The sequence below is a fragment of the Grampus griseus genome (genome assembly GCF_964374135.1).
Source record: "Grampus griseus genome assembly, chromosome: 19".
Classification (NCBI taxonomy): Eukaryota; Metazoa; Chordata; class Mammalia; order Artiodactyla; family Delphinidae; genus Grampus; species Grampus griseus.
This window is the reverse complement of record NC_139013.1, coordinates 46,085,775-46,107,656: the sequence shown is the minus strand read 5'-3', so window position 1 is coordinate 46,107,656 and position 21,882 is coordinate 46,085,775. Positions and strand designations below refer to the sequence as shown.

General features: G+C 45.2%; 1 protein-coding gene across 2 annotated transcripts in view; it reads left to right on the top strand.

Moving 5' to 3' along the window:
• Window positions 1-21,882, top strand: part of WDR59 (WD repeat domain 59) — a 120,439-nt gene that overhangs the window by 12,129 nt on the left and 86,428 nt on the right. For both annotated transcript variants that reach the window (XM_082676436.1, XM_082676435.1), the window contains exons 2-8: window positions 1,061-1,110; window positions 5,472-5,607; window positions 9,677-9,762; window positions 10,865-10,945; window positions 13,111-13,148; window positions 16,931-17,019; window positions 20,957-21,073. In XM_082676436.1, coding sequence (XP_082532562.1) covers window positions 1,061-1,110; window positions 5,472-5,607; window positions 9,677-9,762; window positions 10,865-10,945; window positions 13,111-13,148; window positions 16,931-17,019; window positions 20,957-21,073 — 597 coding nt within the window. The remainder of the gene's footprint in view (window positions 1-1,060; window positions 1,111-5,471; window positions 5,608-9,676; window positions 9,763-10,864; window positions 10,946-13,110; window positions 13,149-16,930; window positions 17,020-20,956; window positions 21,074-21,882) is intronic.

The following is a 21,882-nucleotide window of genomic DNA, read 5'->3' as shown; positions in this document are numbered from 1 at the left end:
TGGTTGGAGGTACCATCTTGCCCTCTTTCATACCCTTAATGTATACATTGCACAGAAGAGTTCTGGAAATGGCATCTCATTTCACTACCTGCTTTTCCAGCTGGGCTATTCTCTGCTCATGACTCTAGTGGAATGAAGGATGCATAATAATCCCTTTTCAGCCTCCAGTGAAAGCACTCTGGCTTCTTGTCCCTAATGTTACCTGTGACGTGTTTCTTGAGGGTGTACAGGTGAGAAACCCATTAATAAGACCAGCGAGAGTGAGGAAGAGAATTTCTGTTTACCATTTGTGATGTGTGAGTGTAGCAGAATGTACAAAATGCATTCTCTCTTGATAGACTCTTGGAAAGAACTTAGAGCATTTAATAACCAAACAACGGCACAAACTGTTTCAGATAATGCCCTGAGAATACAGCAGGACTTGAACTTGTCCAAATAAGAGAATTTAGGGCTATAACGCCCATGATTAAAATTAGCCTCACGCTCCAGCCTGAATGTAGATTTGTTTGGTTTGGTGTGGTCTTTGGGAAATTGGACCTCAGATCCTGAAAAGATGGTGATCCCTAGGAACTGGGAGACCTGGGAAATGGAAGGCAGTAAAAGGTGCTGGAAATCTCAGATTAAATGGGAACTGGGCATCTCAATGACAAGAATGTGACCGTGGATTCAGCAGAGGTGGTGTTTGAATGTTACCAATTGTCATTCGGCTTGGAGGAGTCCATGCCCTTTGGGAAGGCATGGATGGTGTGTGTATGTGTGTGTATGTGTGTGTGTGTGTGTGTGTGTGTGAGAGAGAGAGACAGAGAGAGAAAGATGTCCCAGGTTAGATTGTGTGTAGTCCTGGTCTCAGGGGGAACAGACAACTGCTGCCCTATTGTGGAAGGTGAATGTGAGATTTGAATGAGAATTAGAAGGGGGTTAAGGTATCCACTGTAGAGAACTGCCAGCTGGGGACTGCCTGGGCCATGGGAAGAGGAAGACCCACAGGTGTCTACCTGCCTGTCTTCTCTAACCTGAGCTGGCTTTGCTGGCAGAACTGAATCTGTGTTCTCTCTCACAGGCAACTGCAATGTCTGTGGACTGTCTGGGGCAGCATGCAGTGCTTTCCGGGTAAGTGAGCGTACAGCGTTCGTCTGCCACGATTTCTGGGAACAAATTGCAAATCAAGAGGTTTCTGGGAAATTGGAAAATACTTTCTTATTTAAGGATTACAGTCATAGGGTTTAGTTCTGCTGTCCTAGTGACCTCAGTGGTAGTTGTGGGGATTATTTGCAGTTTATTTTTTTCTCTGCCCTAACAGGTGAGCAATAAAATTCCTTTGAAATGTTAGTGACTGGTAGCTTGGTCTTGAAATTGCCATTTTCTGTTTAGTGCATGGACTCTTCAGAAGGATGCTGTGTGGTATGGTCTAACAGGTAGCTAGTTCCTAGGATTGAGAGGATCTGGGTTACAGTTTGGCCATTGATTATGAGCCCTTGGACATTTATTCAGTTGGCCTCCCTGGACTTCGGTTTTCTCATGAAGCAGTTCGATTTCATCATGAAGAAGTTGAACTACATAATTTCTGTAGTGTCTTCTGGTTCAAAATTAAGATTCTGGCAATTAAGGTCCCTGCATTTGCTAATCATCCTAACATTGTACCAGTATGATAACATTTAATGGTCAGAGTCCCTTTCCTTTCATGTTGCTCTAGATTACTACCTCTCAGAGTTAGCTATATGTTCATTAACTTAGTTGTTTATGAACCCATTTATAAAATGAAGTGTTTTCTATTCATTATTTTATTTTGAAATCATGTTTTAAATTACTTTTAAATAAAACCATAGCAAACATTAATTCAGAAGGATATACCATGGAAAGTAAGTTTCCGTCCTACCTCTGACTCCACTCCCCAGAGACAGTTATTGATACCATTTTCTTGTGTCACCCTGAATGCATAGATAGGAAAAATTGGTATGTCTCTTTTCTGCCCCAGCCAAACTCACTTTTTTAAAAAATAGCTTTATCGAGATATAATTCACATACCATGCAATTCACCCTTTTAAAAAAATTATTTATTTTATTTATTTTTGGCTGCATTGGGTCTTCGTTGCTGTGCGTGGGCTTTCCCTAGTTGAGGCAAGCAGGGGCTACTCTTCCTTGGGGTGCGCAGGCTTCTCACTGTCATGGCTTCACTTGTTGCACAGCATGGGTTCCAGAGCACAGGCTCAGTAGTTGTGGCGCACGGGCTTAGTTGCTTCACAGCATGTGGGTCTTAACGGGCCAGCGATCGAACCCGTGTCCCCTGCATTGGCAGGTGGATTCTTAACCACTGCACCACCAGGGAAGCCCCCCACCTCACCTTTTTCCCCACCCTGATCTCACTCACCAGAGGCAACCAGTTAAGACTCTTTAGCTGTTTATTTTGGGTTGCTTCTATTTTTCCAAGTGGTATACTACATACACTGCTGTATCTTGATTTATCCATCACAGATATTCAAATTGACTTCTTACAGTAGATGATGAATATTTAGCACTTTTACTTCAGTTGTGAGTCCCTTATGTATATATACCTGGCCTTCCCCCTCCTTCCAATGTAGTCATGTAACAATTGTTGGGTTAAATCAGTATGTGGAGTTCTTTTTCTCAGAGTTATTGTCAAGAGATCCTATGCCATTCTGATTGTGGACTCTGTATGTGACCTATTTTTTCTCTTTCGAGAAATCCTATCTTTATCCCTAGTGTTATCTTTACCTCTCGTGTGTGAAATTTTCACTGTGACCGCTTTGGTATGTGTCTTTTTTCATTCATTGTGCTGGGCACTTAGAGGGACCCTCCTCCCGTTTTTGACATTATTACCTGTTTTATCTAAACAAATAGAAAAATAACATATACTTGGCATTATGTAGCCATATTAACAACCCATAAAATACTTGCAGGTGCCCTGGAAGAACTGTATCTCAGACGTTAGATTTCTCAGTATTGACTGATGTGGATATTGTCATTTGTAGCATTCTAGGAGAGAACGGGATTATATAACTGGAAATCATGCAAGTGTTCTTATTCTGATGTGTTCTTAGACAGGCATACGTCCATGTTATTTTTCAACATGATCTTGAAGTTCACCATTTCATTTTCTTATATTGAACTTTAAAATATGTGTAGTAAAGTGTATGCTTAAGTGAACAGCTCAAATAAATTTACATATATATACACCCATATGGTCACCATTCAGATTAAAATAACAAATAATTTTAGCACCTGGGACGGCCCTTTCAGTCTGGAAATCTGTGTCTTTTAGTTTGGAGAAATTTTCCAGCATTATGTCTTTGATAATTTTCCTCATTCTTTGTGGAGCTTCTCTTAGTGCATGTTGGATATCCTGTATGGATTCTCTTCTGAACTTTCGGTCTTTTTATCTTTCTGTTTTGCATTCCGGGAGTTTTCTTCAACTTTAACTTCCAACCCTTCTGTCAGGTTTTAAAATTTCAACTATAACTTTAGTTTCCAAGAGCTCTTGTTCTCTGTTCTTTAAATTGTCTTCTTTCATGTCTCTGAGAATATTAATTCTAGGTTTTCTTCTTTCCTCTGTGCCGCCCATTTCCTTCTTTTCCTTTCGGCTGTGTTGGTCTCTGTCTTTCAAGTTTCCTGCTGTGACTGATGCTCATGGGCTCTCTGTTAATATTAAAGAGTGAGTGGAATCTCTGTTTACGTGTGCAATGGTGGGATCCACTGTAGGGAGATCAGGTGGGAACTAGGCCCTTTTGTTGGAGGGTGCCCAGATGCCATCATCTCCAGGGCTTTATTGTTGTTGTTGTTTTGTTCACTTTCGTTCTTTCTTGGGCTGCACACTTCCTCCTGAGAAGAATCCGCTTGTCATTAGTCACCATCTGAAGACTAAAAGCCATGTGTTGTGAGTTCTGAGCAGGGAAAGAGGCCTGAGCGTCTCACCCTCCACTTCCTGCCCTGTTTTGAGCACAGCAGCTCTCACTCACCCCCTGCCGTGCCTCTTGTCCCAGGCCCAGGGCTCCTCTGAGGTAGTTTCTCTTCCTCTCCAGCTCCTGCGGGCCTGGATTTCCACAGTGTGAACCAGCTCGCTCTGCAGGCCCTTGGGTGCTGGTTGTTTTTCCCCTGGATCACTTAACCATTTTTCTGTCGGCTTTCCGTTTCCTCCCTCATTTTCTTTGTGGGTTTCCGTCTTTTATGTTTTCACTCTTATTCTAGTGGGTCTTCAGTGGGGGATGAAGACAAACATGTTATGTCCAATCAGGCATGTTTATCCTGAAGTGCCCACCTTCTGCTGTTCTGCATTTGCCCTGTACTGTCTCTGATTTCCCCTGCTGAAAAACACGCCATATATATAGTGCTTGGCCTTTGCCCTGTTTCATTCTAATGGGAAATGCCGGCCTGCCTGCCATGGGATCAGATGATTCCTTAGGAAGAGGTCAGAGTTTCTAGGTCTTTGTACTATATCAACTTTCTCAGAAGCCCCAGAAATTCTCTTAGTTTGTGTCTTACCTGTGCTTCCTTTCTCTCTTAATCCATCCCTCCTCGGGTTTCTGCTAGAGTTCTACATGCCATTTTAACTTTCTACTTCCTGTCTGTTCTGAGCGGGGACAGTTAATCTTTTTCTTCATTATCGAGCCCACCTGTCCTCGCCGACTCCCGGGGGCTTGGAGCGCTCCCCAACAAAGAACCGCTGATGGCTGCTGAAGAGGTTGATACACACACCAAGGATTTTTTTCTTAAAACAGAAGGAAAATAGGTGAACAAAGGACATCACCGTTTTCAGATCCTTTATATTGATTGGCACCTTGAACATTATTGGCACTTATTATTATTTTCATTATTATTATTTTTTGGTTATTGTTTCCCCTTCTGATAGTGTTAATTTAGTTCCCATCACCAAGTAGTCAACTTGCACGGGAATTTGAGATCTTCTCAAATTATTTAGCTAAGTGATAAGCGAGGTGTTTAATTTTACACACGTTTATTGCATGCAAAGCACTGTGCCTAGTGAGGAGGGACATATAGAGATATTCAAGACATGCTCCATACCCCAAACACTCAGTTGGTTTGGGACAGGAACATTTACGTTAGCAGTTCTGCTACAGAGATAAGTGCTGTGCTGTAGTCCAAATGCAGACTGTGTCATGGGAGTCGTGTGGAAGCAGCTATGATCCTAACTGGGGGATTGGAAAAGCCTGGGAGAGGGCTGGGCTGGAGCTGAATCTGGTGGAGGAGGTCAGACTTCCATGGATATGGGAGGGAGGACCATCTCTAGAGACAGATCTCACAGGGAGTATGGCTCCGACTTGCCCAGCAGCCACGAGTTACTCTTGTCACTTGTATGCCTTTCGGAGTCGATAAACGTCACGTACATCTGGGGATTTTTTGAGCACTGCTTGCGAACCGTATGTCATTCCAAATGTACTTTTCTATCTTAGTGCTAATGCTGTTCTGTTTTCATAATGTTGATGTTGTTTTCCTAGCCGCCGATTCCTATACATCGTCAGTCTAGATGCCCCCTTCGAAGGTCACCGAAAGATCTCACGCCAGAGCAAGTGGGACATTGGAGCCGTGCAGTGGAATCCTCATGACAGCTTCGCGCACTATTTTGCAGCCTCGGTGAGCTCATTCAAGGAATACAGGAAAAGACTTTTATTTTTTTATTTTTATAAATTTATTTATTTATTTATGGCTGTGTTGGGTCTTCATTGCTGCACGCGGGCTTTCTCTAGTTGTGGCGAGTGGGAGCCACTCTTTGTTACGGTGCGCGGGCTTCTCATTGTGGTAACTTCTCTTGTTGTGGAGCATGGGCTTTAGGTGCACGGGCTTCAGTAGTTGTGGCGCATGGGCTCAGCAGTTGTGGCTTACAAGCTCTAGAGCGCAGGCTCAGTAGTTGTGGTGCACGGGCTTAGTTGCTCCGCGGCATATGGGATCTTGTTGGACCAGGGCTCGAACCCATGTCCCCTGCATTGGCAGGCGGATTCTTAACCACTGCACCACCAGGGAAGCCCGGAAAAGTCTTTTAAATGTGAGATCTAGGCTGGTAGGTCTGTGTTCTACGTAGAGAAGAGGACATAATCGTCATTTCTCAGGCGGCAAAGAGGGGTTGCATGGTTCTAAAAGGAAGATGGAGGCAATTACAGATTTAAATGTATATGAAAAGAATTGGGGGTACCATCGGTAATTCAAAGAATTGAATCCAGATTTGGAAAGGGAAACAGGTAGATACCTCTATGTCTGTGTGTGATAAGAACCCATTTTCTGCATGAATGTAACTAGCGAGTGACTGAAAGAGGTTCTAAGGAAGGACCTGGTGAGCTGGTCTGGGGGCAACTGTCATTGCTTTCAGAGGGATCAGAAGATTCCATACACCCTTCCACTCAAAGGGAGGGATTCTTTTTTGATTGAATCCTGTTCATATGTGAATTCTTCCAGGGAAAAGATGCATATGTTTCATTAGGTTTTCCAAGGGGTTCACAACTGAAAAAATACCTGGGCTTAGATCATCTCTGGTATCCCTTGCCTGATTCTTTATCAGTGTTCTGTTCTCCTAGGACAATTAGAGACCTAAACCTCTGGCTCCTTTTGCACTGGGCCGGGAGGGCAGTATTTGAAGGAGCCCTTCTCATCCTCCAGGGAATATGACCATTCGCAGTGCTGTCTGGGTCTGTTCTTGTCGGGAATGACAGTCTGTGAGAGGAAAGCGTCTCACAAAAGAAAGAAGAGCAATGCTGTCAGCTTTAGAAGGAACAAAAAGCTGCCGTTCCCCGTCATTTCCAAAATAGAATCTGACTGTCTGCCTTGAACCAGGGACAACGACTAAAGTGGACCTGATCCCTGGGACTGTTGACAGGTCAGGCCACATCATTCTTCGTGGTGGGGGCTGTCCTGTGCTTTGTAGGAAATTGGCAGCATCCCTGGCCCCTCGCCCACTAGATGCCAGTAGCATCCTCCCCCACCCCCATCGTGACAGCCAAAAATGTCTCTAGGCATTGTCAGGTGTCCCCTGGGAAGCAAAATCTCCCCTGATTGGGAAGCACAGATTTAGGCTGACCCTTCAGTACTAGGCCCAAGTGGATTAATACTGCATGTGTTTGGGAGTGTCAAGAAAGAGCCTTATTTATTTATTTTTTTCAGACAATCATTTAAAGTGAACAATTCAGTATCATTTACTACATTCACAGTGTTATGTAACTGCCACCTTTATCTAGTTCCCAAACATTTCCATCACTCCAAAGGAAACCCCCTTACCATTAAGCAGTAATTCCCCCACCCGCAGCCCCTGGCCACCTCCAGTCTGTGTTCCATCTCTGGATTTAGCCATTCTGGATATTTCATATAAATGGGGTCATACCATACATGACCTTTTGTGTCTGGCTTCTTTATCCACGTCAGAGCATGTATCAGTACTTTACTCCTTTTTATGGCTGAATAATATTCCATCATAGGGATACACCACATTTTGTCTGTTCATCCACTGATGGACATTTGGGCTGGCTGTTATAAATAGTGCCGATAAGAACATGTACGTGCATGTACTTTTTTAAAAAAATATATATTTATTTATTTTGGCTGCGTTGGGTCTTCGTTGCTGCGCGCGGGCTTTCTCTAGTTGCAGCGAGCGGGGGCTACTCTTTGTTGCAGTGTGCAGGCTTCTCATTGCAGTGACTTCTCTCGTTGCGGAGCACCGGCTCTAGGTGCGCAGGCTTCAGTAGTTGTGGCTCGTGAGCTCTAGAGCACAGGCTCAGTAGTTGTGGCGCATGGGCTTAGTTGCTCCGCGGCATGTGGGATCTTCCCGGGCCAGGGCTCGCACCTGTGTCGCCTGAATTGGCAGGCGAATTCTTAACCACTGCGCCACCAGGGAAGCCCCGTACACGTACTTTTTTGGGTACTCATTTTCACTTCTTTTGGGTATATATTCCTAGGAGTGATTGAAAGGCCATGTGAAGCCTGTGTTTTACTTTTTGAGGAACCATCAAACTGTTTTCTACAATGCACAAGACCGTTTTGCAGTCCCATCAGCAGTGCATCAGCATTGCATAGCAATGCACAATCCAGCCTCACCAAAATTTATTTCCTGTTTTTGTTTTTGTAATTTAAAAATTCTAGCCATCTTAGTGGGTATAAAGTGGTATCTCACTGTGGTTCTGATTTGCATTTCCCTAGTGACTAATGATGTTGAACATCCCTTCACGTGCTGGCTGGCCATTTGTATATCATTTTTTGGAGATATGTTTATTCAAGTCCTTTGCGGATTTTTGAATTGGGTTGTTTGTCTTTTTGCTGTTGAGTTATAAGAGTTCTTTCTGTATTCCTGATACTAGACTCTTACCAGGGACATGATTTGCAAATATTTTCTCCAATTCTGTAGATTGTCTTTTTACTTTCTTGATAACGTCTTTTGATACATAAAAGTTTTAATTTTGATGAAGTTCAATTTACTGATTTCTTTTTCCCTTCATTGCTCTTGGTTGGAAGGCAAGCGTTTTCAGGAGAAAGAGCTTTGGAGTTAGGCAAATCTGAGGTCAAGTCCCAGTTTCAACACTCACTGTTTTATCTTGAGCGCCCATCCAACTTTTGGAGCCTCAGTTGCCTCACCTGTGATGTGGGTGATGACACCCAGTGTGCAGTGTGATGGGAAAGAGCAGAGGGCAGGTTTCTTAAGGTTCCTAGTGCATAAACTGGCACTAGCAGACCCTGGAAATGGCTAGGAATGTTATTATAAGATGGGGGGGGGGCTTCCCTGGTGGCACAGTGGTTGAGAGTCCGCCTGCCGATGCAGGGGACACGGGTTCGTGCCCTGGTCCGGGAAGATCCCACATGCCACGGAGCGGCTAGGCCCGTGAGCCATGGCCACTGAGCCTGCGCGTCCGGAGCCTGTGCTCCGCAACGGGAGAGGCCACAACAGTGAGAGGCCCGTGTACCGCAAAAAAATAAATAAATAAAAAAGATGAGGGGGTGCTTTTCTTTACACTCCTATTCCCATTGGAAGCTATTTTGAATCCTTACCTTTTGACAGGAACCTTACCTATTTAGAATTGGAAACTGGCATTTCTGGATAAAAATCTCAGAGCTGTATACAACTATCTGTCTCTGAGCTAAAATGAAAATCCATCATATACATATATATATATATATATCAGTTCAGAAATTATTAAATAGCCTACTAATAGTATTTAGTCTATTAGTAATCTTTATCCATTTTCAGTGTGTTTCGTGAACTCATGATATTTAGGGAGCATTTGCTGGCTTGTTTCTTTAAGAGAAATGTAGTTTGATTGAAGCTTTGTTTTTCTTCCTTCTCCTTATTGTAATTGTGGTTTCTTGTGGCCCATTTTCCCTGTGTCTTTCTGCTTAACCCTTAAAGAAGTTCATATTTCAAGGAGTCTTCTATAATTTTGCCTTCTAGGACACCCTTTTAGTGGTGATTCTGTTTTCTTTCTCATGCATGTGTTTTTTCAAAGTGTGGTAGGTGGACTCCGGGCATTTGATGGTGGGAAGGGTGAGCTGAGAACATGGAGTGTGACAGCAGCTGGGGAGATGGGTGTGTGACCGTTAGGGCAGGGAGGATTTTCTTCTGATGGTTGGGGGCGGCTCCATAACCCATAGCTCACGTGCTCACGAGTGTGTCTGTATCCTTAGTTCAGCCATAACTGTTCAAGATGGGTTTCCCCTTGTCTCTTTTCAGAGCAACCAACGTGTCGACCTTTATAAGTGGAAAGACGGCAGTGGGGAAGTCAGCACGACCTTACAAGGCCACACTCGTGTCATCAGGTAGGCACAGCCCTCCACTGCTCCCTGGCCTGTCTTACTTTGTCGCAGTGTCTCGGGAAGTGAAACAAAGACACCGTCCCCCTCCAGGCTGGACCCTCTGTGTTGCATTGGCTCCAGGTGGCTGCTGCGTCCTTAGCAGTCCTGAAGTGATGGTCTTTGCAGCGAGGAACAGCCAGTGTTCAGGAGCCAGCATCCCTGTAGCTGTTAACCCCGATCCCAGGAGACACTTAGGTACAGCCTGGTCCAGAATAAAGGGTTAGAGCTGTTTGCTGTAGGAGGGAGATGAACTTACACCCGCAGAATCCCCCAGCTCATGGTCGGCGGTGCCCTGGAGCACAGAGACCTTGGGGGCCAGCCCTTTGCTCTCTGTCCAGCCACAGTGGGGCACCACGTGGAGCTCCTGCATCATAGTCCGTTACCCAGATGCCCAGTTGCTTCCCACTCGTGGCCTTCCAGCTGGCTTCTGGAATGTTCCTGGATCCATCCTTTTCTGGGTGGGGAAAACTTCTTGTGAGAAGTAGCAGCAGGAAGTGTGGGAGTGGTGAAGCTGACGTGGGAGGTGATGGGAAAGGCCAGAACCCCCGGCCTGTGTTAACTGTTTGTGTAGCAAGTGCCTTTCAAGGAGTGAGGACGTGGGTGGGGAGGACCAGGGCCCTGCTTGCCCTCCTTGAAAACTGTGAGGCAACACGGCAGTTTGCCAGTGCTTTAAAGATGTTGGGTTTACTCAAGGTACCTGTGGTTGAGTCTGACTTAAAAAACGATGTCAACAATTACGTGGAGTTTTTTTCTTTGTTTTGTCTTAGTTTGCGCACATGCACGTATGTGCGCTTTTGTGTGTGTATGTGTTTTAAGTTGAAATGCTCTGTTTCTTTTGGTTTGGGGGAGCAGGTGGTAACCAGGGAAGGACCTGAAAGTTTCCTTCAGAGCTTGGTTAAGTCTTCTTTCCCAAAGAACTTTGGAGATTCCCAGCCTAAACCATGTTCAGGGGCCCATTAACAGTGACCTTCTGAAGCCACTAGAAATGAAATCTGCGAATGCTTTGGAAATGGACTCTGAATTTTTTTCTCTTCGTTGTTGTCCTGTTTATTCCTTGTGTTTCCAGTGACTTGGACTGGGCAGTGTTTGAGCCAGATCTCCTGGTCACCAGCTCTGTGGACACCTACATCTACATTTGGGATATCAAGTAAGAACCGTTAAGAGGCATAACCACTTGGCTGTGGAATGATCTGGGACCTTTGTTTTAGAGATCGGGTATCTTAATTTGGTTTTCCCTAGATGCAGACCCTGAGATGAGGAGACACTGCAGATACGTTGTTTAGGAGGGGACAGAACTGCTATTGGGGGTAGGAAGAGAGACAGGATCGGGAAGGCCACACAGAGAGGGCACATCATCTAATTGGGTACCACCATGAACAGGTGGAGCTTGGTCTTACTGGGAACACTAGGGGCTGGTGTACCACTCCCTCCTCAGAGGTGTTCCCGTCCGAGGGCTGAGGAAGCGGGGGCGCCATCACTGTCAGTCATTGGTTGAAGGCTGTCCCCGGGGGCCTCAGCTCCCTGGCACTTCAGGCCTGTCACAGAGGTTTGCAAAACGGGCTTCAGCAGCCAGGGAAATCCCGTTGTCAGAGAACCACAGGTTCTGGCATTTGGAAGTCAGGCTGGAGCTTCCTGAAGTGGCAGGTGACGGTGGGGGCATTCTGAGGGGTACAGACACACACATGCTGCAGCGAGCAGTGCTCCAGGACAGCTGCTTTGCTCTTGGTGACGCTTCGCTTCCCCTCTGGAAAGGGGGCTGAGAGCCACCTCGTAGAGCAACTCTCCACGGAGCAAAGAGTGGAGGAGCGCCCAGCCCAGGGCCTGGCGCATCCTGAGTTCTTAATAAACATCCATTCCCGTTTCTCTTTGTACAGCAGATTCCTTTCCCCGTAACCGTTAACTAGAGGGCCTGTGGCCTGTGGAGTCCCCAGAAAGGACACCCTCTCCCCAGCCAGGCCACTCTGCTCCCAAATGGCGGTGACTTTGTGATGCTTTACACTGAAAGGTAAACTGTAGGCAGAGGACAAGCCAGGTATTGAGGTTTGACTGACCAGACAGACCAGGGAAAGGGATCCTCAGGGAGTAAGGATGCACACAGCTGACTTCACCTGCATCCCATGCAGGTTAGCGCTTCCAAGGTGACAGGTCTAAGGGCAGCGCCAGAGGAGGGAGAAGGAGCAGAAGATCCAGGGGAAGTGGAAGAGAGGGGCTCTTAACGAGCAAACCGCCCCCTGGGAGCTCTGGGGCAAGCGTCCCTCATTTACATGAAACAGTTGTTTTCATAATTTAAAGACTGAAAGACACTTGAACTGACTTGCCTTCTCAGGTCTTCTGAACAGTAAGCCAGGGCTGCAGATTTGCCTTGTCTGGCCCTCCTAGCCCTAGGGGGCTGCCCAGTTCTGTCATTTTGACCATTCGTGGTGAACGGTTCAGTCTCCCGTTGTATCCAGGAGTAGTTTAAAAAAATAAATAAAATCGTGGTAAAAGCCACAAAGCAAAATTTACCATCTTAATCATTTTTAAGAGAGCGGTTCAGTAGTGTTAAGTATGTTCACATTGTTGTGCAACAAAGCTCCAGAACTTTTTCATCGTGCAGAACTGAAAATCTGTACCCATTAACCAACTCCCCGTTTCCCCCTCCTCTCAGTCCCTGGCAGCCACCACTCTACTTTCTGTCTCTATGAATTTGACGACTCTAGGTACCACATGTAAGTGGAATCATACAGTGTTTGTCCTTTTGTGACTGACTTACGTCACTTAGTATAATATCCTCAGGGTGCGTCCATGTTGTCGCTCATGACAGTATTGCTTTCCTTTTTAAGGTCTAATAACAATCCATTGTATGTAGAGACAGTAGTGTATTTATCCGTTCATCAGTCGTGGACACTTAGGTTGCTTCTACCTCTTGGCTGTTGGGAACACCCAGAGTAGTTTTCCAGTCCACCTTGGCAGTGCTGTTGGTTCTTGCAGAATTACGCCTGCACAACTGTCCCGTTGTTCCACAGGAGAAATGACACCAGGAAGGGGTTCCCTTGGCTCCCTCCACCCCCGCATCAGAGTTACCCAGGCCACGCCAGGTCGTGTAATTTGTTCTCTGTGGATACAACTGTATAATTGGAAATTCTTAGACTCAGCTGAAGAGGCTGAGAAAGTTCATCTCGCTGGAGGGAGACAGGCTTCTCTTTACACTACTTTTTAAGGTCCTCACATTCCCACTGAAAGGAAAGTGAAGAAATGCGAGCAGCGGGAGAAAGGCACCAGGTGGATGGGGGCAGGTGAACGGGCTTTTGACTTCTGACTCTTATGTTTCAGAGATACACGGAAGCCGACCGTTGCGCTGTCTGCTGTAGGTGAGTGGACGCCCCCCCGGCGGCCTGCATTCCCTTCCTTCCACTGCTTCGTTCCCACTGACCCCCCCCGTCCCCCATGCCCCAGGCTCTGTCCACGGTCGCGTGGACCTGTAAGGTCCACGTCACAGGGCCCTTCTCCCGCTCCTCGCAGAAGTTAGAGTCAGGACTGTAGAATGTGGTCAGGAACTTATTTCAAAATTCAAGGGCAGGAGCCACATTGGTTTGTTTTTAAACTTTTTCTTGTGGAAACTTTCAAAAGTGTATAAAACTAGAAGAGGATGAATTGCCTTGTGTTCGTCATCCAGCTTGAACGTTGTCGACAGACAATCTTATTTCCTCTTTCACCCGCTAGTCCACCCACCCCTACCCCTATCCCCTTTGGGATTATTTTGAAGCAAATCTCAGGTGTCATATCATTTCATCAACAAATATTTCAGTTAAGTATTTTTAATAAGAGAAGAATCCTTTTAAAAAAAACATAACCACAATACCATTAGCATACCTAAAAATATTAACAGTAGCTCTTTAATGTCGTCAAATATTTAAGCAGTATTCAGATTTCCCCAGTAGTCTCAGTAGTTTTGTTTTTTGTTCTCTTTTTACAAATTATTTGAATCAATCCAAATAAAGTCCGTATTTATAAGTGGTTGATATATTTCTCATCTCTTTCAGTTGGTAGGTTTCTCCTCCCTTCCCTTTTTTGGTTTGTTTGTTTGTTTTTCCTTCCCTGCAGTTTCTTTACTGAAGAAACTGCGGTTTCCGCACAGTCTAGATTATACTGATTGTGTCCCCGTGGTATCATTTATGGGCATACTGGGCATACTGAAACTTTGAAATCACTTTCTGAGCTACCTGTTTTCATCACTCTGTTGGAATTTGACTCTTTTTGCAGTGCTGCATTGGGCCTGTTACAGAGTATTCTCACCACTTCCTGAGAGTTGAACTTGGGCATAGAACCGGTATACCTTGCCCACCATGATGAAGCCCAGCCATCAGTATTCTGTTTTGGCCTCCTTGGTCAAAACAGATCATATTATCTGTCTCTTAAATCCTGCTTTTTTGTATCTTCTTGCGTCATTTGAATTCACATTTGGTGTTTGCTCCAAAATGATCACATGATTCTTCTTTTTATCCCCCTGCACCCCAACACCTCATCATTTGAAGGCATTAAACATCATGACTGTATTAAGCAGTTGGTTGGTTTGTTCTGTGAGGTTAGGGACCACGTCTGCCTTGTTCAGGGCTGCAGACCAGGGTCAGCCTAAGCGCCTGTCCTGTGGAGATGCTCTGGGAGTGTTTGTTCCATGGATGTGGAACTCAGGCACCTGTGTCGCTTGTGCTGCGTGCTTAACAGCTGTGCTGGTGCCTCCCTCACAACCTGTGCACACACACTTGTAGGCACTTATGACCTGAGGCATAGAATGGCCCACAGACGTGGTTGCAGAGGACACTGAGCTGAAAGAAACTACTAATGGTCTGTGAATGTCGCAGTCATCCATCCCTGACTTTGTTGTTTCTACTTGCAGGCTTTTAAGTTAGATGGCTTATAGAGGACCTCTAAAAAGAAAGATTATTCTAATTGCTTTCTTTTGGGAGTCTTTCTGAAAAAACAGAGGTAGGAGACTTCTTTCTTTTTTGCACCTCAGTGAGGTCTCAGTGGTGGCAGAGCTCTCATTCCCTGAGAGGTGCAGCCCGGGTGCTGCGGCTCCCCAGAGCCTGTGGTCCTCATCTCTCTGTGAGCACATTGTTTATACCTTGGGGTAGGGGGTCAGTAAGAGCATGTCCGTGTGTGCTCCAGAGCGTTATCTGTTTCTGAGAGCTCTTATGGTCTGGGAGGTCTCCGTTTGACCCTGGTGTCACAATCCTAATAAAACACATTGAATTAGGGGGTTCCCAGAATCCTCTGGGAGGCTTCATGTTCTGATGGACCACCTACTGGGAAAGGCATATTTTCTTGGAACTTATTTTTCTTTTCTTTTTCCTTTTCTTCTGGTTTTATTGAGATATAATTGACACACAGCACTGTATAAGTTTGTGTACAGCATAATGATTTGACTTACGTACATGATGAAATGACCACAGTAAATTGAGTGAACATCCATCATCTCATTTAGACACAACATTAAAGACATAGAGAAAATTTTTTTTCCTGTGTTGTTGAATTCTTTGGTAACTGTCACGTGGAGACGGAGCAGTTTTTTTTTTTTTTTTAATAAATTTATTTATTTATTTTTGGCTGCGTTGGGTCTTTGTTGCTGTGTGCAGGCTTTCTCTAGTTGCAGTGAGCGGGGGCTACTCTTCATTGCTGTATGCAGGCTTCTCATTGCGGTGGCTTTTCTTTGTTGCAGAGCACGGGCTCCAGGCGTGCGGGCTTCAGTAGTTGTGGCTCGCGGGCTCTAGAGTGCAGGCACAGTAGTTGTGGCACACGGACCCAGTTGCTCCATGACACGTGGGATCTTCCTGGACTGGGCCTTGAACCTGTGTCCCCTGCATTGGCAGGCGGATTCTTAACCATTGCGCCACCAGGGACCCTGGAGCAGTCTTTTTTTTTTTACACACTTTCTCCTCTAGCTGATATCATTTCTTGCAAAGAAACTGGGTCTCCTAAGTAATAGGAGACCATCCTCCAACTTCAGGGTCTCCATCATTCGTTCTTAGGTGACTTAAGGTGCCTTGTGTCTCAAGGAAAAAAAAACACAACAAAAAACCAAATAAGCAAACAAATACCCTCACCAAAACCAAGCAAGGGTAAAGTCTGGGCCTTACTCTATTTCCTGTTAGGTTCTGAGTCCTTGCTTCCTGTCTCATACTCTGTGGTTTCTTGGTCAGGTTGCTCTCCAAAGTCCTGGATCCACTGCGGTGTCCCCAAGTAATAAACACCCACCCAAAGGGAGAGGGTGTCAAAGCAGAAATGTCATGTGTTGTCTGAGCAAAGAACAAGAAGAGGTGGAGGGAGAGTCATCATGTGGTTCTGGTTTAACATCATCATCGTGATTATTTTGAGTCAGCTGGAAGTGCTGCTATGCCCCAATTTTCCACCCGTCTCAGCCCCTTCTGGCATCTTCCAGTATGCCTCCTCTCTTATGTAGCTCTTTTGTCCCCGTTGTTGTTACTTCTGTGTTCTGGCAGAGGACTGAGTTCACATGGTGCCAGGAGTGTTCCCTTTCCCTGTCTCCACGCAGGGCCACGTGTAACCGCTTGCTCATGGGGAGATGAGAGTGGGGGTGGGGTGCACATAATTTTCTGAGGGCAGAATTGGGCCACACTGGGGCTTATTCTTCAGCTGAGCCTCATCTGGAGGCTGTGTTTTTCCAAGACACTCCCTCCCCCAGAAACGAAACCAAAAAAACCAGTGTGGGAAGGAGCAGGCTTTGAGCTGAGGCTCTTCTGATTGGGAGCGCAAGCTTGGTGTCCAAGAGGATGAAGGGCCAGGTTGTGTGATGTGTCAGTTACCAGCCAGCAGAGCCGGGCTGAACCGCCGCTCTGTAAGAAACTGTATTTCCCTGCTGATTCTGCTCGGAGGTAACCTGAAGTTTTTTTTTTTTTCTCCTTAGTGAGATTATTTCCTCAATTAGGTGACTCTGATCCTGTTCCCATGTGTTAATTCATTTATTCTTTGGCTTCATTTTCTCCTTAACGATGGAGCTGATGCAGTCCTAGAAGCTTGAAGAGTTCTGTTCTTACTCATCCGGAGCTCATTATCCAGCTCCCCTGGATAAGCTCCACTCTGGTGCTGAAGGCGTTGAGGGTAACAGCTTTCCTCCCCTGATTTTTCTTTGCAGCGGGTGCCTCACAGGTCAAATGGAATAAAAAAAACGCTAATTGCCTTGCCACCAGTCATGACGGGGATGTACGGATATGGGACAAGCGGGTAAGTAATCTTTTTCCCCTCTGAGAGGATCTGAAGAGGATGCTGTGAATAGCAGGACTTGTTTTGAGAGACCAGGGTACCCTGTGCAGCCTGGTTAATTGCCACGTTAAGATCCTAGTACCAGATGACATTTGCTTCCCGATCAAACTGGTGTTGATGGAAGATAAGGGAGTGAGACATTATGATCAGTGGTTAAGAAAATGAGCTTGGGGAATTCCCTGGCAGTCCAGCAGTTAGGACTCTGAGCTTGCACTGCAGGGGACACAGGTTCAATCCTCGGTCAGGGAACTAAGATCCCGCAAGCTGCGTGCTGTGGCCAAAAAAAAAAGAAAAAAAAAAAAAGAAGATGAACTTGGCCTGACCTAGGCTAGCGTCCCATTTTTCTGCCTCCTGATTATGATATCAGGTGAGCCACAAACTTTTCCAAGCCTCAGTTTCCTTTTCTTCAGAATAAAGATGATAATAGTGTGTGTGTCCCTGGGGGGGTCAAGCCTGGGGGACCAAATACTATTCTAGAATGGTCAGCAGGCTTCACATTCCTGCCCCAGATTGCAAAGTGAAAACTCATTGTTCTAGGACATATACCATCTAGAATTAAATCACTGAGGCAGGATACTTGGTATGCTCAAATCTTCCCTTGGAAGTCTAGCTGTGCCGTCAGCCTCAAATGAGCCTGCAGAGGGTACGTTCTCCCTGCATTAGCCCATGGACCTGAGAGGCATGAAAGAGTTGCAGGGTTCTGGGCTGCTACTGTAATGGCAAGTCTGGAAGTTTGATATGTTAGCATCAGTGAGAACAGTGATGCAGGGAAAGGGCCTCTTCCATGACTAGCTGCCAGACGACTGGGTAAGAATGCAGAGAGTGGTCGACTTCTGTAAGATCTGGGGTGTAAATTCTGCTTCCTGCTCTGTGAAACCTGCCTTCGTGGGGAGGACCTACTGTTAGTTTTCCTGGAACTTGTTCAGGAACTGTCCCAACTGGGATGCTGACTGTAAAGTCTCAGCCTTGCTTCCGGCTGCCCTGCTCCCTTCCCCTTCCAGCAGGGAATAAAGTCATACAGTTGGAGAGGAGAGGGAAGTGAAGCAGAGATTGGGAGGCTGCTGGTTTGGGTGCCAAGACCTGCTGGGAAAGGGGTGTGCCGGCTGAAGCCCTCGCTTTAGGTGGCTTTTAGGTGACAAGGTGATTTTATAAAGAAAGGATGGATGGTGCATCCTCTATACGCTAGTTTTATCTCTGTCCCTTTAGTCCAGTCTGGTAATAGTCATTCTTCATCCATCTTTATTTCTTCAATTGGCAATTGGTTTTATTCATATTTGGCACTGGTATAGCATTTAAATATAGTAAATGGTTTAACTAAAATGTTTGGTTAATTTGTAGTACTTATGTATTTGCTTTAGACTGTTTTCAGAGCCATAGGCAAAATAAACAATTGGGTATTTAGCCATGAGCTCGGTGAGGACCCGTTTTCCAAAACAGTAGCTGTGTTCCTTATCTTGTAGAAATGTACTGCTGAACTGTTTCTTTCTAGCCTTCGGATTGGTCTACTCATAACCCTGACTTCCCTTAACGAGCCTTTTATCTATTTTGTTTAAAGAGCTTTAACTTTTTCTTGGCTATTAATACCTAGGACTTCTGTTCATATGGATTGTAAAGCTTGTTGGTTGTCATTTCACTTCTCTGGCACTTTCTAGTATCAAAGCAGGACTATTGGCAGCAAGCATCACAGGCTTAAGAAAGTGTGGTATCAGTGGTAATGTTGGATTTTTCACTCAAATTCGTGAATGACTAGTAATACTAATATTTCTTTTTTTTTTTTTTTTTGCGGTACGCGGGCCTCTCACTGTTGTGGCCTCTCCCGTTGCGGAGCACAGGCTCCGGACGCGCAGGCTCAGTGGCCATGGCTCACGGACCCAGCTGCTCCGCGGCATATGGGATCTTCCCAGACCGGGGCACGAACCTGTGTCCCCTGCATCGGCAGGCGGACTCTCAACCACTGCGCCACCAGGGAAGCCCAATACTAATATTTCTAAGTGTTCATTATGCACAGGCATTGTTCTAAGAACTTTATGTGTATTGATTCATTTCTCTTTATAACTAACCTTTAAAGTAGGTAATATTATTACCCCATTCTACAGCTGAGTAAACTGAGGCACAGTTTGTTGCCAGGATTTAAATTCAGGGAGGCTGGTTCTGGAGATTACACTGTTAACCTAATAGACCAGTGCTGATTACAGAAAGTAATACATGCTCTTTGTTGAAAATATAAAAGAGAAAATAAAAATCATTCATAGTCCTGCCCCAGAGACAAATGCTAATATTTTGGTGTTTTCTTTTCTTATGCTTTTTTTTAAAACATGGTTTATCATATCATATGCATAGTTATGCATACTTTTTTCATTTAACATTACAACAAATGCATTTCCCCTGTGTTATAAGCTCTTTCTAAGTATAACTTTTAATGGCTACATCATATTGTATCAGATAGCTGTACAATAATTGGTTCTAACATTTAATTATTCCCCACTTATTATTCATGTTGTTTCTGGTTTCTAGGTGTTCCAAATAACACCAAGATGAACATCTTTGGTACCTAAAGCTTTTTGTGAATTTAGGATATTCCCTTAAGAAAGGAAGAATTTTAAGTCTGTTGATAAAAATTGTCCAGTTTTTTTCCCGAACAGGTTATACTATTTTATATGTATACCACCAGTGACAAATGCAGCCTCACTGCATTGAATATTATTTATAAATATCTTCTAACTTGATTGCCAAAAACAATCTTTTAATGTTTTAATGTATGAATATATTTCTGAGGTTTCCTTCTGAATTTATTTTATATATGCTTATTAATAATGTATTGTTTTCTTTTGTGATGTGTGTTCATTCTCTTTTTGAGGTCTTAGGGCTTGATCATTTTAAGCTTGGTGGTTTTCCGATATAGAGAACAAACTAGTGGTTACCAGTGGGAGTGGGAAGTGGGGAGGGGCACTATAGGGGTAGGGGATTATGTGGGACAAACTATTATGTACAAAACAAGCAACAATGTTGTGTTACATTGTACAACACGGGAAATAAAGCCAGTATTTTATAATAACTATAAATGGAGTATAACCTTTAAAAATTGTGAATCACTGTATTGTACACCTGTAACATATAATATTGTACATCAACTATACTTCAATTAGAAAAAAAAAAGATTAGTGGTTTTACCCCCAGGATTGGGGTTGGGTCTGTTTAGATGTCACAGCCCCTCTTTGTGGGTGATTGTGAGGAAGGGGAGCAGGAATTGCAGACCACGGTACCAAAGGAGAAAAGCATCCACTACCTTGTGTCCTTCATTAAGGCCGTACCTGGAGCCAGAGCGGAAGTAGATTAGGCTCACAGGCCCATATTCAGAGAATGCGTGAAGGAGAGCTGGAGAAGTCTTCTGTCGTTTGTTTTCAACAAAACAAATGGAGGGCTTCCCTGGCGGCGCAGTGGTTGAGAGTCCGCCTGCCGATTCAGGGGACACAGGTTCGTGCCCCGGTCTGGGAAGATCCCACATGCCGCAGAGCGGCTGGGCCCGTGAGCCATGGCCGCTGAGCCTGCGCGTCCGGAGCCTGTGCTCCGCAACGGAAGAGGCCACAACAGTGAGAGGCCCGCGTACCGCAAAAAAAAAAAACCAACAAAGCGGAGTTTCTTAAGAGTAGAGATGGTCTCTGGGAGTTCTTTGTTGTTGTTTTGGCTGCGCTGTGCAGCATGCAGGATCTTAGTGTCCCGACCAGGGATCAAACCTGCGCCCCCCTCCAGTGGGAGCACGGAGCCCTAACCACTGGACCGCCAGGGAATTCCTCTGGGAGTATTTTTGTATTCCCACTTGGCACCTAGCAGACTGTTATATGGTGGACACTATGAGTTCCTTCTGAAGTGACAACTCTCGTTGCTGATCCTGTTGCAGAAGCCCAGCACAGCAGTGGAGTATCTCGCAGCCCACCTCTCCAAAATCCACGGCCTGGACTGGCACCCAGACAGCGAGCACATTCTTGCTACCTCCAGTCAAGACAACTCTGTCAAGGTGAGCGGCATCCCCAGGGCAGTTGGGGGAGCGTGTTTGGGAGGCATCAGGGATGTGTCAGCACTTTCTTCAGAAGGAAATTTGCAGTAGGTTAGCATGGCACGTGTTTCAGGGGTGCATGTGCTTTTTGGGGAGCTGGGCAAGTACACCTGGTTATGTGGTCCAGCGTGAGTGATGTAGTAGCACGTATCTGATATGGCTCCTGGCATTTGTTCAGAGGCTTTTCTTCTTTCCCTTTGTGAAAGGAAGTCAGAGACAAAAACATCTAGAAAGGAAAAGAAGTTTACTTGCCAAGAAGTTGTCAGGAAGTCCCATTTCAGGACTGGCTCATCAAAATAAAAACACAACAGATAAACAAATAAAGGAGAAAAGCCCACATGGTCATTAAAGTTATCAAGTTTACCATTAGTCTGGGGTGGAAAAAGCAATTTTCTCACGTGATTATCACATCTGCACAAGTTAGGACGTCGTCGATCATCAGCATTTCCCAAGTAGAGATGGAGTTGTTTTATTAGAGATTCTCTAAGTTACAGGAGATGCTCAAGGATTTATGTATGTCGGTGACCCTATTATTTTTGGTTCTCTCAGTGTTTCTTGTTTGTTTATCCTCTCTGACTGTGGGATGTGATATGCACCCTTGTTCAAAAGGATGCAGGGCACAGAGTTAGCCGTGCCCCACAGTTCCTGCATATGATCAGGTCTCTGCCTGGAAGGACAGAGGTTTGATCGCAGCAATTTGCTTAGCAGCTTTAGGATTCAGCTTCAGCAATTTAATGCTTTGTTTTATTTACACAGGCATGTACGTCTTT